This window comes from Aptenodytes forsteri, unplaced genomic scaffold (genome assembly GCF_000699145.1).
Source record: "Aptenodytes forsteri isolate BGI_AS27 unplaced genomic scaffold, ASM69914v1 Scaffold71, whole genome shotgun sequence".
Lineage (NCBI taxonomy): Eukaryota > Metazoa > Chordata > Aves > Sphenisciformes > Spheniscidae > Aptenodytes > Aptenodytes forsteri.
In genome coordinates this window covers 1,670,509-1,686,170 of record NW_008795923.1, presented here as the reverse complement: position 1 = coordinate 1,686,170, position 15,662 = coordinate 1,670,509, and the positions used below count along the sequence as shown (strand labels likewise).

Below are 15,662 nucleotides of genomic sequence, written 5' to 3'. Positions count from 1 at the left end.
GTTCACCACTGGAAAGTTTCTTGAATTACTTTCTTTAGGTGTGACCCACATTGGGTAAGCCTTACAGCATTGTAATGCCTTAAAACTTAAACAATAGTGTTTTATCAAATCAAAATCTTGACAATCCATTTCAAATTTAGAGAAATACAAGTAGCTGAGGCCTCATTCAACTAAATTATATAGTCAACTTATAATCAACAGTTTTATATGTCATTTGGGCTTCCTTTTTTTCTCTCTCTGAACTTCAGCTTCCATGTTTCAGGGTGTAGTGACACCTTCCCGGCTGACTTGTCCAAGGGCAGGCAAAATTGGAGGGTAGGTCCAGTCCCTGATTGAGAGTGTATCTATAGTAAGTGTAGCACCTGTCTTATCAGATGAATAATAGGATTGACAATGTGCTTGAAATGACATCAGAAGTGACAATGCACAGAAACAGGCAACACACACAACAAGCAGACCTTGTGACCTGCATCGTTTCCATCCACATTCATCATTTTAGTTTCACATAAATGACTCAAGGCTCCTACGACGTGTGTAGGAGAGAGGAGCTCAAGGTATAAACCCATGGACCGTTATATCTGAAGCACAGAATTAAAAGCATGGTGCTGAGCTTGCTTGGGCTCTCTGGCCGTCTCTGTACTAGTAAATTCAAGTATACCAGGAACTGGACATGAGAATATGATATGATTTACACTAATAAACTGTTAGTATATTCCCTGCCTTGAATTTGGACTGTTTCAGCTAGCAGTCTTCCTGGACAATTCCAAGATATGTCTTGGTAGGTAAAGTAGTCTAGGGATCATTTACAATAGGCAGTTTGTAGACAGCAAACCTGTTTTGGAGTTTTCTAGCATAAATGTGGCTCTTTCCATTTCGCTTAGTCTTGGAATCCAGGGACATTCTTCTAGCATAAATGTGGCTCTTTCCATTTCACTTAGTCTTGGAATCCAGGGACATTTCTGGTCTCAGCTAATTTGCTGGATTGACCACGCTGGTGTGCCTGGAGATCTCCAGGGTTCAATCTCGGTCCACACGTGAACATGGCCTGTGTGTAAATGTGATGAGAAGAGAATCTAGACGTCGGAATGGATCTGGATCCATGTCTTGTCAGAAAAGAGAAGCTTAAAGAAACCATAGGGAGCCACAGTAACTGATGGTGGGCACCACCTAGCTGATATTCAAACTTCCAGCTTTCCAGATGATTCATGTATCTCTCAGTACCTCTGGGAAATCAAGTTTTTCTAGTAAGTGGCAAATTACTGAAACAGAAATACTTCTGTAAGTGTTTTACGATAAGTTCTGTTCATGAACAAGAAAGTAAAATACCTCCAAATGTCACCACAGTACCATAAAAGTACTACAGTAAACAAAATGCAAATTAATTATTTCAAAGTTTTATGAGTCTGCAAAGAAATATGGTTTCTGTAGCAAATTGTTATTGAATCTGGGAATCCAAACAGTCTTCCCCCAGTTCTGAAAATAATCATTTAGACTGAAATCCATACTGCTGCAAAGAATTGGTATAAGGCTTTTGGGCACTTGTTCAGATATGGAAGCATCATTACAAAAATAACATAATCTGATTCTCTATTTCCTCTCTACTACAAAGTACTGTACAACTACTTCTGTACTAGTTAACTGGCAAGCCAAGACTCAGAGGAGTGAGGCAAATGAGGCAAGTTAAAGTTCACATGACATGCACATGATATGGGATCCCATGGCCCGTAACACCTGCAAAATGCCATAGACGTTTTGTCTATGTTCTCCCTTCATGCAAAATTCAATGACAGTACTTTTGTGGGAGAGTTTCAGCTTTCTGAATGAGAGGAATTTTAACAGCTCCACCCTTAGCTGTGTTTTACTGTTATTATCAAATCCTGGCAGGAATGCACAGCACTCTGTCTGAGAACATGGATCTTTCTCCAGGTTCAGTTGTAGGATTGGGGCTTTACTTCTCTAAGGGATTAATGAGGCAAAAGGCAGATGCAACTGAAAAGGTAAAAGAAATGTGCTTTGATTATGGCAGAGGTTGATTCAAAGGCAAGATTTTAAAATAATGAGTGCCTTTAAAGATATTTTTCTACAGTATGTTACAGTCCTTCATTTAGTTTTGTATTTACTTCATGTTTGTTAACCATGTTTTTTAATTCTTTAACGTACAGATATAAATGTAAAGTCAGCCATTCTTTATAAGGTGATTTTAAGTCAGAAACTTTCTTTTTAGAAGGTGCATAATCATAGACTTTTCATCCCTAGGAAACATAGATATTTAGAGAGATTTTGAAGGGTGTGGATGGGGTCTAGTCCCTTGTTAATTTTCAAAGGGAGATGAGCATCTAGTTGTTCTCTGCAATTTTTCCCCTAATTCTTTCCCCAAGGAAATAGGTGTCAGAGCTAGGAAGAGAAGTCAGGTCCCTTGTCTGAAAGTCCTTTGCTTTCATTGTGAAACCATCTTTCCCCTTCCGTACAGAAGCACCTGCAGTTATATTATTGAGGATATAACTATAGTAGTCCTCATAGTTCAGGCCATAGGATTTTTGTCAGAAGGTGAAAGAAACAAATTTCTTATGGGATAATATTGCATATAATACAGTTCAAGGGTTTTGAGCTCTATTTTCTATGTCAGACATTATCCATTGTACAAAATAGGATATCAGATTAGGTGATTTACTGACTTGGTTTATTACATCAGTTTTTAAATTATCCCATTTTGCTAATGCTCATGTTAAATTATTCTTAATATCTGAACCCATCAAATAAAGCTGACAAAATATTTGAATTAGCAATGAAAGAAAAACACTGGAATAAAAAACACTCCTGCTTTTTCCATTTTTCTTTACCTCTTTCATTTATTTATTTATTAATTTGCTAATAGTTGCCCATTAGATTTTATTTATAGAAGACAAACTGTCTCAAATACCTGGTAAAAGAGCACTTGAAAATAATTAACATTGAATCTGATAGTAGGGCTATCTGCCCCACTTTTGGAATTAGCCCATGTGGAGAGTAACTGTTAATATTAAAAGACAAATTTGAAGGGATTACTCAGCACAAGCGGCAAAATTTTGTATTGTACTCTTTCAAAGCAATAGGTAGATCTCTTCATTTGTATCTTAGATGTTGAAATAGACTTGCATATAACATTTGTCAAACAAAGGGAAAATCTATTACAGGTAATGTAGTTATTAACTTAGAAATTCTGGCTGAATTCTGGCTTTTCTAAGAGTTTTCTATTCTCTTATCACCATTACGAGATCATCACATGAATACGTTTTCTCCATTAACAAGTTATGAAGTTGTCTCCACTCTTTTACTCAGCTTTGGAAATTACACCTATTTATGTACATAAACACCCCCATCAAATAAGTTCCTCAATATGAATTATTTATCCATCTCTGCCCTTCAGTAATAGAACTAATGACCAGTTATGAGACTGCAGTACAACCCAAAATAACTCTTCCCACCCCTTTCACAAACAGTCCTGTGAACAATAGCTAATTGCCAGTTGTCTCAACTTAATTAAATTCTCATCAGTTCTCATGCTGTGGCAAGAACTCTCCCAAGCTACAGGAGTCAGGAAAAGGCATTATTCAAGAATAAGGCTGAGTCAGTAGGGCACGGTAACCAAGCATGTGACTTCATGAAAAGACAGAAAAGAACTACAAAAGGTGATAGGCTGGCTTTATCCAGACTTGTAAAGGTGAAAGTTCATGTAAGCTTTAATTGTTCAACTTGACAGCATTGTCTGCAGCGCTGCATCTAATGTTGCTGGTGTAACTGGGGTTGACAGCGAGGTGGAATGCTCTGTAATGCTTCCAGCTGTTCCTAGAAGTGCACGCTGTTGCAGAACTAAAGAATTCTTCTTCTTACTGGAGTGATTGTGTGATTTTTTATATTCACTGAAGGTGAAATGCAAAGGTTTGCCAACAAACATTTATTCCTCTACAGGAACTTCCCAAGTTTCTTGAAGACCTTGCTTCAACTGATGCTGATCTGCCTTGGAACAGGTCTAAGAATCGTTTCCCAAACATAAAGCCATGTATGTGTGTTTACCAATCAACTCCTCCGTTTTGCTCTCTACCTTCAATAGTGCAGCATATATTTGGAATGCAACTGTATTTTTGTTTGATCTGTCTTTGAAACGGCAGAACAATCATGTCCACATTATGAAATAATTTTCTGTCAAGCAATCTGTCTTTTCATTGTGTTTTTTTAAAGACAGTTTTATTTGCAAGTAGCTTTCAACTTGCTCTCACAAGCTTTAATATGCAGGTGCAAGAAACTGTAGCCTCAATAGTTTCTTAGCTTTGTAATTCAAGCCATGTAGCAAACTCTTTAACATTCTTCCTTGTTTTTTTTCCCTTTAGTGAGAAGTAATTTTTTTAAACATATAAAATCCACATGTTTGTGCATTCAGCTACCTCAGGAGCCTGGGTATGCTTTCTTGTGGATATGTGTACATGTGCAGCAAAGGTTCCACAGAAGATCAGAGTGACTGTATGATAACTTATAAGCCAAGGCTAGATTTTATCACAGGAGACAGGAGTCTGTCTCTCTGTACTCAACACTGCTTCATTTTTCAGTTAATAAGACAAGAAATGTCATTATTATTTTAGGCATTAGCTGTGATGTGAGATGGGGAGCATGGCATTCCTTGGTTAATAATGCTACATTCTGTGCTATTAACTTTTCAGAGCAGCTGTTCCTGCTATCTACTGCCTTGTTCAAGACATACTCTAAGTTACAGTCACTAAAAATTGATATTCATGACATACAATGAAATATAAACAGATGAGTTTCATAAATCTTTAACTTTGTATTGGAATTTTTTTCACGAAGTTGAGGACCAAACATCAAAATTTGGAATGTTTGCTTTCAGCATTTACTTATTCACATATGACATCTTTCCTGGTTTTTGTCATTCCTGCATACACACCATGGGCCCCAATCAGAAACCCTCAATCATTATTTTTTTTCTGTAATAATGAGCTTACCTTATGTAAAAGAAGTAAAAGTATATAAAAGCGCCAGGGTCTGGCACAAATCTGTGACCTGGACAGCAAGTATATAGGAAAGACTGTCAGACCCCTGACCCTGCTGTCTGATTCACACGGAAGTTGTCTGTGCTAGAACAACACGGCTTAAAGGACACGGACTACCTTTAGGCAGAGTATTCTCCAGTACATACATCAAATTGGAGGTTTCAGCACGTTCACCATTTTAATTAAGAAGTATTATATTAAAATATGTCTGGAACATTAAAGGATGACCATACAGTAATGGAAATTGGTTAAATTCCCTTTGTAATTAGTGTTCTACTGTGTCAAGTATTGTTAGATTAGCAACAATAACAGTACTTTTGATTTCTTAGCACTCCAGGAACACTTGTTACATGCGTCTATGGTTTTTGAACAATCTTTTAGTTAACTATGTTATCTATTATTTCCATGATAGATAATAACAACAGAGTAAAGCTGATGCCTGATGCTGGTATTCCTGGATCTGACTACATTAATGCCAGCTACATGTCTGTAAGTAGAAAGTGTCTCACATTTTTACTATATTTGTTTTCTGGTAGAAGAGAGAGTCAAAAAATAACTTGCAAGAAGAACAGGATTCTAATTTTTCTTTCATTCACAACAGCTACTGTTGCCATGGCATTGTTCAAGTGACTCCAGTGGCATCGAACATGACTAGCTAAAAATATAAATTAACCCATTTTCATTGCTAAGCAATGATTTTCAGTAATAATCAAAACTGCGTCCAGCAAATTACTTTCTATAAATTGTCTCGTACCATTATCATTAAAGATAATAGTGAAACTCCCACTGAGGTCAATTGTTTAGACAGGCGTTATTTGGTGTCTTGATTCAGGAGTTGGAGCTATTGTATATGAATAGGACAATGTAAAGATGACTGAACTGAAAAGTTTCATAGAAATGGCTAATAGTTTTGGTGAGCGGGATTGGTATGCCCCTTATTATTTTGTGAAAGTTATGATGGAGGAAAATGCAAATAGGCTTCCTGAAGAAGAAACTAGTATTATATTTCTCATCCTTGGCTTTCTTCCTAGACCTTCCATTTTCTGATTGTATTCTCAGTAAATTCGTCATCTATATTTTCATCTCATTTTTGTCCTGTTGAAGCTCAAAGTGTGACTAATAATCATGCATTTAATTTGTTGTAGCAGTGGCTGGTGGTCTCACATGAGGTCAAGACTTGATTTGCACTAAGCATTATTCAAACACATAGTAAGACATGCAGACTGTAGTCTAAACAGATGACACAATGGCAAGCAGAAATAGTTATTTCCAGGTAACTAAGAGACATTCACAGAGAATGAGCAATAGAGCTGAGAGCATCTTCCTCTCTCATTAGCAAAAGCTGTTTATTCCCTTTATATGGAATGTCCTCATTCTGACAGTTAGCAGGTAGGAAGAGCCATGCCACATTGTTACTTGATGCTGGGACTAAACACAGAACCACTGAGAAGGAGACCAGACAGCTTGGAGCATGGCCTAGTCTTTACCCTTCCTGCCACTAGCTGACATGCCGAGGCTTAGGCAGGGAACACTAACAGCAACTTCCAAAAAGCTGCAGCAAAAGCCAGCTGCAGAGAGTGTTCCCTGCTGAGATTTTGCCTGTCTTTACTGCATACAGGCATCTCGCTTCAGGTCACCGTTCATCAGTGAACAGACAACCGTAATGTTACCATTTCTCAGGGATAAAGCTTTGCCCTTTATATGCTCCCACTTGCCGTATTTGTGGATGTGTAAATATATAAATGCTCATAGCTGTAAATATACAATATCTCTGTGTGTGTTTACATGCCTATTTATCTAGGTGTATATACATATGCATACATATAAAGAGAGGGAAAGAGAGGTCTTGTATATAGTTTTAACAAATGGGAACTTGGCCGCTACTTTTATTTTCATTGGTTAAACAAGACAAGTTTACAAAGTCAGTAACTGAACTGTGAGCTTTGCATCCCTGAATTATAGTTTCTCACCTCACTCTTAAACTAGGGAGGATTAACATAGTTTCTCACTGCCACCTGTTCTGTATATTGTAGATGGAGTAAGTAACAGGCAGATGTGAATTACAGGGCTATAATTCCAACAAGGAGCTTCGGTGGTGCTATAAACCACTGTGTCAGTGGTTTTGAGCAATAAGCAGAACTCTGTGATATTATAGACTGCTAGCTCTACAGCATAAATTTATTGCTATTATTGCTATTGTTATTTTAGACTTTCTGTAGTACATAAGAGTTCCTGTCGGGTACGCTTAGTTTCTTTGAGGAAACAGATCCATGAGAACCCATGCACCGACAACATTTACACAGATTTTTTTCAACAAACTTCCTTCCCCACAGGTTTTACATTAATTTATAAATGAACTAAATGGCAGAAGCCAACACTAAAATAGAAGTCAACCCCTACAGTAGGTTTCTCAAAGGCCTTTTATCAGAGATCATTTGTTTGAGTAAGCTCCATCCCTAAGTTACAGCAGAATCTCCCTGACGATCACTGGAAGGACAAGGTCATCAGTGTGGTGTATAGCTTGCACTAGCTCTCAGACCATTCCTTAGTTGTTTCCCTGGCTCCGCTGCTCCTTAGCCCTATTTAATTCTACTTTGTTGGCCTCCTCCTGACACAGTTCTTGGTGGCCTCTGGCTGGATCTACAGATATGAAGGCTTAGATATTTTTAAATGGGAATTACTGACCTGCTGTCCCTGTAATTTCTCTGCCAAATGCATTTCTATTAGGATGGCATTTCCCAAACTTTATTAGAGCATTGGTTCATAACTGATCTGCACAGTGGAAAAAATACCATTACTTCCTTAGGTTTCCAAGGCCATCTGCCATGCAATGGTCAGCCAGGCCTATGCCAATTCGTTTAGTATGTCTGACAAGGTTCTAGCCTTAGGCATGATAGCTACAGGCACAACCGTGAGTCACATGCAAACTGTTTTTTTCCTTGCCAACCATTATGTATTAAATATTTTCTTTTTCTTAGGGTTATTTATGTCCAAATGAGTTTATTGCAACTCAGGGACCATTACCAGGAACAGTGGGCGATTTCTGGAGAATGGTGTGGGAGACGAGAGCAAAAACACTTGTGATGCTTACACAATGTTTTGAAAAAGGACGAGTAAGTTACCAGTGTACCAATTAACAGCATTTGATATAATTGGAAATTCTGTATGTAGCTTCTGTCAAGATTATAATATGATCATTGTTAATCAGTAATCATCTCCCTGCAGATAAGATGTCATCAGTACTGGCCAGAAGATAATAAACCAGTTACAGTGTTTGGGGATATAGTGATTACTAAATTGATGGAAGACATTCAAATAGACTGGACCATCAGAGATCTAAAAATTGAAAGGGTAAGCCAGAACTGGAAGCTGATTTAATAAAACCCATCCAACACCTCAAAGAACACCAGATGTGCTCCATCCCACCCAACTATCCCTCAGTATTATTCTTTTACTCTTCTAATGCATATGCATTGTACTGCCTGCTTTTCCTGCATTTTGTTTTCATTCCTGGGTGTTGGGGGTTTTTTCTGAGAATTTTCTCCAGTTTCTGTCACAAATTGCTCAGATATGTGGCTGACATGCTATGAAGGGCCTATCAAGGTTACTGAACCTCTGGTCTGGTGGGAGGTGAAGTTTCTATTTGGACACCTCAGTTGTCTCTTCTAGAAGGGAGTAATCCTAACCATTCTGGGATCAGACAAATCCCTTTGAATGTATCCCTCTCAGATTAAAGGGCAAGATTCTCTGGTGCAGTGCAGCTGTTTTTCATTGTACCACCAGTTGTATTGGCCTCCACCCCCAGGAGATTCATTCAATATAAATGAGAATCATCAGTATTACTCCCACTCTTTGTGCTGGGAAGGGGGGTGGGAGGTACAGCATAGATGTTCATCTTTGTCACGATCCACAACTATAGTTTCCACTCTTTGGAAAAATTATCACCCAGCGTTAAGTCAGACCAGCAGGTGGGCTCAGAAAGCAATCTGGGCATAATGACCCAAGGTGAAGTCAGCCTTCTTGCACTCCCGACATTGACCTGTGTTGTATGCGGTGCAGCCAGATCCTAGGACCTGAACTCGGCTATCCAAATACATGCATTACCATCCTGTGGCATGTACATGCCACAAAAGGAACACAGCAGTTAGGGGATTGTCTCAGGGGTCACCCCATAAGGATATGTTGTGCACATAGTACCGGACGATTCAACATTTTAAAATGAGTGAGAGAAGATAAACTTTTTTAAGCTAAAATAAGACATAAAGTAAACAAGACTGGAAAAGGGACTATTTAGAGTAAAAATGCATGCCAGCAAAATGCGAAGTCACCTATGTTCACCGGGGTGAGGCTGAAAAGAAAAGAAAACAAAACATAACCTGAATTGACTAAGTGATCCATTTACTATAGCTGAACTACCCTGCACAAGAAGCTATGTCCTTTATAAGCATGTCATTAAATGTGCCATATTGCTGGCTTTAAGATTGTACTTCATCGTCCATTCACAAATGGATGGATTCTTGATGATCTTCCAGTGAAGGTAAAAAGCATATGTGAGGGAAATCATTCACAGTTATTGCCATATTGCATCCAAGGTCACTTCTCTTTTGGTTTTATGTTGATCAATTTTAAAAACATAGATCCAAAGTAGTTGCTACACATAATTGTTCACAGTTGTTCAGTGTTTCTTGCAATATGAAAAGAGCAAGTGGTTGTTTAAAAATAAATTAAAAAGTTGGAACTGGTTCATTACACAGCAGTTGATTAAACTGTGGTACTCCTTGGTGCAAGATATTGTGAATGCCAAAAACTTACAGGACTTCATAAAATCTGGAGAAATTAGTATAAGAAAATTCTGACAAGTACTATTAAATTTCAAGATACCATCTCTGACTGAGGCAGTTCATAAGTAACAAACTATTAGGAATGGAAAGGATATTCTGTGGAACTACAGATACATTGTTGTCATGTTTTATAATTTTCCCTATGAACTTCCCTTGACTACTGTTGGAAACAGGATATTGGTCTAGACAGGCCTTTGGCATGATCCTGTGCTTTTATTCTTATGTCCTTCATAGTTAATTTAGATATCAGATCATAACCAGCTCTTTTCTTTGAGTTACTATTGCTGCTGCTCTGATTGAGAGGACATCAAACACTTAGAAAATATGTTTGTGTTTACCAGCATATGTGTGTTTGCCTCGACTACATTAGATCAGTCTTAGAATGGTTGCTTTTCCCTAAATAAGTTTGTCAGCCCAGTTCACTAAACTTCTAAATGAGCTATAGAAACTTCAACCTGTAATCTACAAATTACATTGATATTGTAATTACATTACTTGACTGAAGTCAAGTGGAGATTGACTGCTGAAGTCATTAGTACTTCCTGAAAGATGGACTTGATGCTATCTCTCTCAAAAAACCAGCCGTAAGATCTGTGCGCAACAAATTATCCCTTGGCACAAGTACATCTTATAATTATTAGGCTATTCTACCTTTCTTTTTTACGTGAAATTGCTGAGAAGTTTACATGTAGCTTACTGGATCTTCTGTCACATTTCTTCTGCAAAAACTGCCTTATTTTATATTTTTCAGCATGGAGACTGCATGATGGTGCGGCAGTGTAACTTTACTTCTTGGCCAGAACATGGAGTCCCTGAAACTACTGCACCAATTATCCATTTTGTAAAACTTATCCGTGCAAGTCGAGCACATGATAATACACCGATGGTGGTTCACTGCAGGTAAGCATATTCACCAAATCATTATTTAGTATCTTATAATTTGAAGCGCATATTAATTCTCAGGGAAGTTGCCAGAAGAAGAACGATGAAAACTGAGTGCACAGGTATGGCTCTAGTATGGACAGCAGTGAAGGTTTCTCTAGCAGTGCCCATAGTCCTTTCTAGGATGTAAAATGCCAAAGTGTGTCTGATCTTCCGTTCTTGGAAATCCCATTGAGGTAATGTCAGTGAAATAGTTACTTCAACAATTACCGTAAGGTATTGCTGGATTTATCTCAATTTTCCTCTTTATCGTAAGAAGAGGAATAGCAACTGACGTGTTGGTTTTAATTACTTCTATTATAATTATAGCTCTTCTTAAGAAATAAGTATTAAAAATTGTATTTAAAATGTACATGCCACATATCAAGAGGAAGAAACTATTTGGGAGCCACAGACAATGACAAATAGAAATAAGGGTTTGCATATGCGAGATTTCAAGCTTGGATGCCTGTAAACAGCTAAAATCTATATTTAGGCTCTTAAATAAATGGTATGGTGGTTAGAGGTGTTCAGCTGTCATAGTTCCCATTGATTTCATACTCAACACTCTTAAACAGCTATTTCAAAGAGTAAGTGTGTGGGGAAGGCTAAGTCTTCAGGAAGGTGGTGAGTGTGTCTGAATTTCGTATGCAGGTCAGCGTTCCCACCAAATGAGTGGGCAGGCTCCAAAATAGCCATCTCAGAGGCCTGCGATTGATTCTTTGCCTCATTCTCACTCAGTGTGAGTCTGGAAATATGCGGAAGGAAAAGCTGGGTTTGGTGCCACAAATCTCTTCCCTAACTGTCCAGTTATCATGCATGGGAGCCCTTTCTGTTTGTCCTCAGCGTCCTACAGGTGCCACCCACAATGGGTGATAAAGCCTCATTTTATTTGATATCATTGTCATTGGCAGTTTGACATTTCCCTCTACTGCAGGGGCCAGAGAGACTATTACAGGAGAGAACTACACGGACTTCATGTTTTGAGGATGCTTCTGTGCTCTGGGGCCCCTCTGCAATGAATCCTGTCCCCTTTTCACAACACAGATACATAAAGGGGCCAGCATGGGCCAGATACGCCACCTGTGCTCAAATTCCCGGTGTTATAAAGCAGCAGTATGTGTTCTCATATCCAGAAAGCTTATTCATTACTTTCTGCTCATTAGATCTTGCAGGTTCAAGAGAGTTTTTCTATACAATTCCTGATTATCTGCAGTGATATACTCTGCATTTATTACACTAATTGCAGAGAAGTCTGATAGTGATTTTGAGAAAATCCTATTTGTTTTCAAACCTTGAAATAAAACAACACTAGCTACCAGCATGCCTTGCACACACATCCTCCTTTTAAAAGTGTTTTCTTTTCAATGTTTTGCTAGATCCCATGTTGTTTTGTCTCAAATACCAAAAGCATCACAGAATCCAGGTGTGATTTTTCAAAATCTTGTGATTTTTTTTTCTTTGAATTAGTGAGCTCCAGAAAATTCACAGAAAAGCTGTGGGACCATTTTTCCACTTATACAGGTTTGGTTTAATTATATCTCATTTGTCCCATGCAACCCCTTGTAAAATCAAAATCAGAACGTGGCTCAAATCCAGATTTCACTTGATCCCATTCAGCAAGGAGACACACACACACAAAAGTAAATACTGAAAAAGATTGATTTTTTTCCAAAGTTTTCTATTCACAATAAACTTAATTTAACCAGAATATTCTAAGAAAATATTTTATACTAAAAAAATTAACATAAAAACTTTATTTTATCTTGTATATTATGTTTGCAGTGCTGGTGTTGGAAGAACAGGTGTTTATATTGCACTTGACCATTTAACCCAACATGTAAATGACCATGATTTTGTGGATATCTATGGACTCGTAGCTGAGTTAAGAACTGAAAGAATGTGTATGGTACAGAATCTGGTAAGATTTATATATTTATCTATTCTGTTTTCCTGTTGTTAAAAAGTTAGTCATCTGATCTCCTACAAAACAAGACTAGAAAACTCATAACAATCAGCCGCCTAATACATTTTCTACCAAATCCTGCTTTTATTTGGATTTCAAGCATTGTGCAAATGTATTCTTTTTATCTATTTAAGTATATTTGGCCAGCAAAGTCTTGACAAGTGCTGAAAAGACTGCTGAGGTATTTAGTGTTTAGAACCTAAATCATAATTTCTCAGACTTTGGGAAAGTTCATTTCCAGTTTTGGGTGGAGAACAGTTGTTAAATAAAAAATGGATTTGCTCGTGCACTACTTAATTTGACTTTATTTACTACTTAACCGTATTTTTTTGTGTATGTATATGTAGCAAGGTCCTCCAAACTTTTCAATATTCACTTACCTTTGACCTCATTAATGATTCCTTGATTCTTTTTAAATTGCTTCAAATAAAATAACACATATGGATAGAATTAAGCACAGACTTCAGAGTTTGCAAAATCAAGGCAATGGTGGGGTTTGGGTCTAAAAAGGTGCATTTCTGGCAGACTTATTGAGTATGGATATAAGTTAGTGATGACCAGCTAGTAAGGAAGACCTCTGCTGTACCTGGAGATCTGGGTATTTTTAAAGGATAGCAGAATTTAAAGCTAATCCTAAACACCCAGTGGAATGGAAATCCAGCTCTATTTGCATAAGGCTTCTGGCCGTAAGTCTCCTGTAGGCCAGATCTAACCCAAGGCTGCTGCCTGAAGCCTTTGAGTACGGGCGAGCAGTTTCAGGATGAACTTCCACATGACTGATGGATTCAAACTGATTTTAATGTAAGGAGACTTGTTCCATTAGGAACGCAATTCTGCTGTTCTATATCATGTCAGAATATACGAAAAGTGTGTCAGAATGTACAAAGCGAGGTTAACCTCTCTTCAGCAACTGCACTTCAGATTTTTTGAGACCTTCTGGTGATACTGTGTCATGCTGTTTCTTGTAAGGTGCTGTCTGATTACCAATTGCTTTCAATTTTTCCTTTTGAAGTCTTGATGCAGCTAAACAATTGCCAGGACTTTCCTGTGATGATCAATTCTGGGAATACTTTTTTTGGTTGTTGTTTTACACTTTTGACTAGAAATAGAATCATCTGAAAATAAGGCAAAGACTGGAAGACAAATTAATGGGAGGCCCCCCAAAATAAAATCTTAAAACAGTAAGACATTTGATAAGATCAGTGTACATTTTTAAAATGTGTATTATTTTTGCGTACTTCTTCATTTGCATATTTTGGCAGAGGCTAGAAAAAAATGTGCCAAAACACAATAGAAAACGATGGTCTCATAGTTCTGATTTCCAAACAGATCAAGTATTGATCTATATGCTAGCTGCAAAATCCTGAGACAGGTTGTTCTCTGTCCAGGCCATTTCTAGCTCATGTTTGCAAGACTACAAAATGCAGATCAGCACTAAAACTTGCCCAAAGAGAACGAAATCTTGTAAAGTTTTATGGCGGATTCAGTAGTCAAGCTATTCTGACAGTTCTGTTATAAAACACTGTTTAGTAGTCTATAATTCAGATTTTATGTGATCAGCACAGAAGATATGAAGAGGAGCAATTCCTTCCCAGAACTCAGTTTAGAGATCCCTCAGTCAAACTGTCTGTGAGATCTATGAGTAAAATAAATAAAACCTGGTTGCTCTCAGACCTGTTTTTTGCTTGATTATAGCTTCAAAATAGTTCTCCTTTTGCCAACAGAGTCACTCTCTGTTACTGTAGCCCATGGGCACAGAATGGCCCACATCTGTGCAATTAAACACCTCTGCAGTTAGCACTCTCTTCACAAAAGACAGCTGCATCCAAGCTCTCTATAGGGATTGACCCATAGTCTGTAGTAACTCCTGAAACACACCTGGAAATTATTTGAGATAGTGCTGGTTCACGTGGATCAAAACTATGCGAGGGACTATCCAAACAATTTGAAGTAGTTTGGATGATCAAGTTGCACCGGCTGGCGATGTACCCGGACACTTTAATTCCCTGATGTAGATATAATTTCAATATCCTGGTACTCTGCCTGGAGGCCTGTACATTACCAAGGCCTGCCCTTGGACTACTGGTGAAGTGCATAACCTAATCTTTAGTGAAGTTTTTTATTCTCTCTCCCACTTCCACCCATAAAAAGACTTTCAAATAATTAAGAATGTCATTAACTGTAACTGGGAAAATAATTTGTCACACATACATTTCCCAGGTATCCTGCTTCACTCTCCCCTGGCAAACCCAGAAAGATTTTCATTGCTACATGCTCACAAGTAGCTGTATGAACACGAGAGATTACGGAGCTTTCAGAGTCTTCTGAAATTCAGAAACCTTCTGAATTGGAGCAGCCAATCTAAACTCCACTGAAACTTAAGACCTTCATTCTAGAAATCCATATTTGTCCAGTGGATCTGTTAAAGTTTATAATCTTGCCAAGACAAGTACAAAGGCTAGTTTGAAATAATGCCATGCTATTGCTTCAGTAGGCAAGCTATTGAAAAGTGTAATGGTACTGTGTACTCCAGGGGCCTGTGAAAGTCTGTTTTAATTACCCATAGCTCTGGAGCTGTGACCCTAAAACATATCCATGTAAACAAAGTTCTCTTATAAATCTGAGACACTTGAATTGAAAACTGATGGCAGTTCTGAAACAAAATAGCAATTATTGAGCAGAAAAAGTACACTAATGTATTTACCCGTGCAAAAGTCAAGGTAATTAAAATTATTTTGGTCATCTCCATCTGTGGAGATGTTCAAAACCCATCTGGACAAGGTCCTGGGCAACGTGCTTTAGATGACCCAGCTTGAGCAGTGGGAGTTGCACTGGGTGATCTCAAGAGGCCCCTTCCAACCCAAATGAATCTGTGATCTGGCTCATTTTCTG

The 15,662-nt window shown here is 38.0% G+C and overlaps 1 protein-coding gene across 1 annotated transcript in view; it reads left to right on the top strand.

Annotated features, from left to right (window-relative positions):
* The window catches only part of PTPRQ (protein tyrosine phosphatase, receptor type Q), a 109,319-nt gene that overhangs the window by 92,402 nt on the left and 1,255 nt on the right, over window positions 1-15,662 (top strand). Inside the window, exons 38-43 of the mRNA XM_009284939.1 lie at window positions 3,949-4,039; window positions 5,455-5,531; window positions 8,021-8,155; window positions 8,268-8,393; window positions 10,635-10,783; window positions 12,590-12,725. Of these exons, the coding sequence (XP_009283214.1) occupies window positions 3,949-4,039; window positions 5,455-5,531; window positions 8,021-8,155; window positions 8,268-8,393; window positions 10,635-10,783; window positions 12,590-12,725 (714 nt within the window). The remainder of the gene's footprint in view (window positions 1-3,948; window positions 4,040-5,454; window positions 5,532-8,020; window positions 8,156-8,267; window positions 8,394-10,634; window positions 10,784-12,589; window positions 12,726-15,662) is intronic.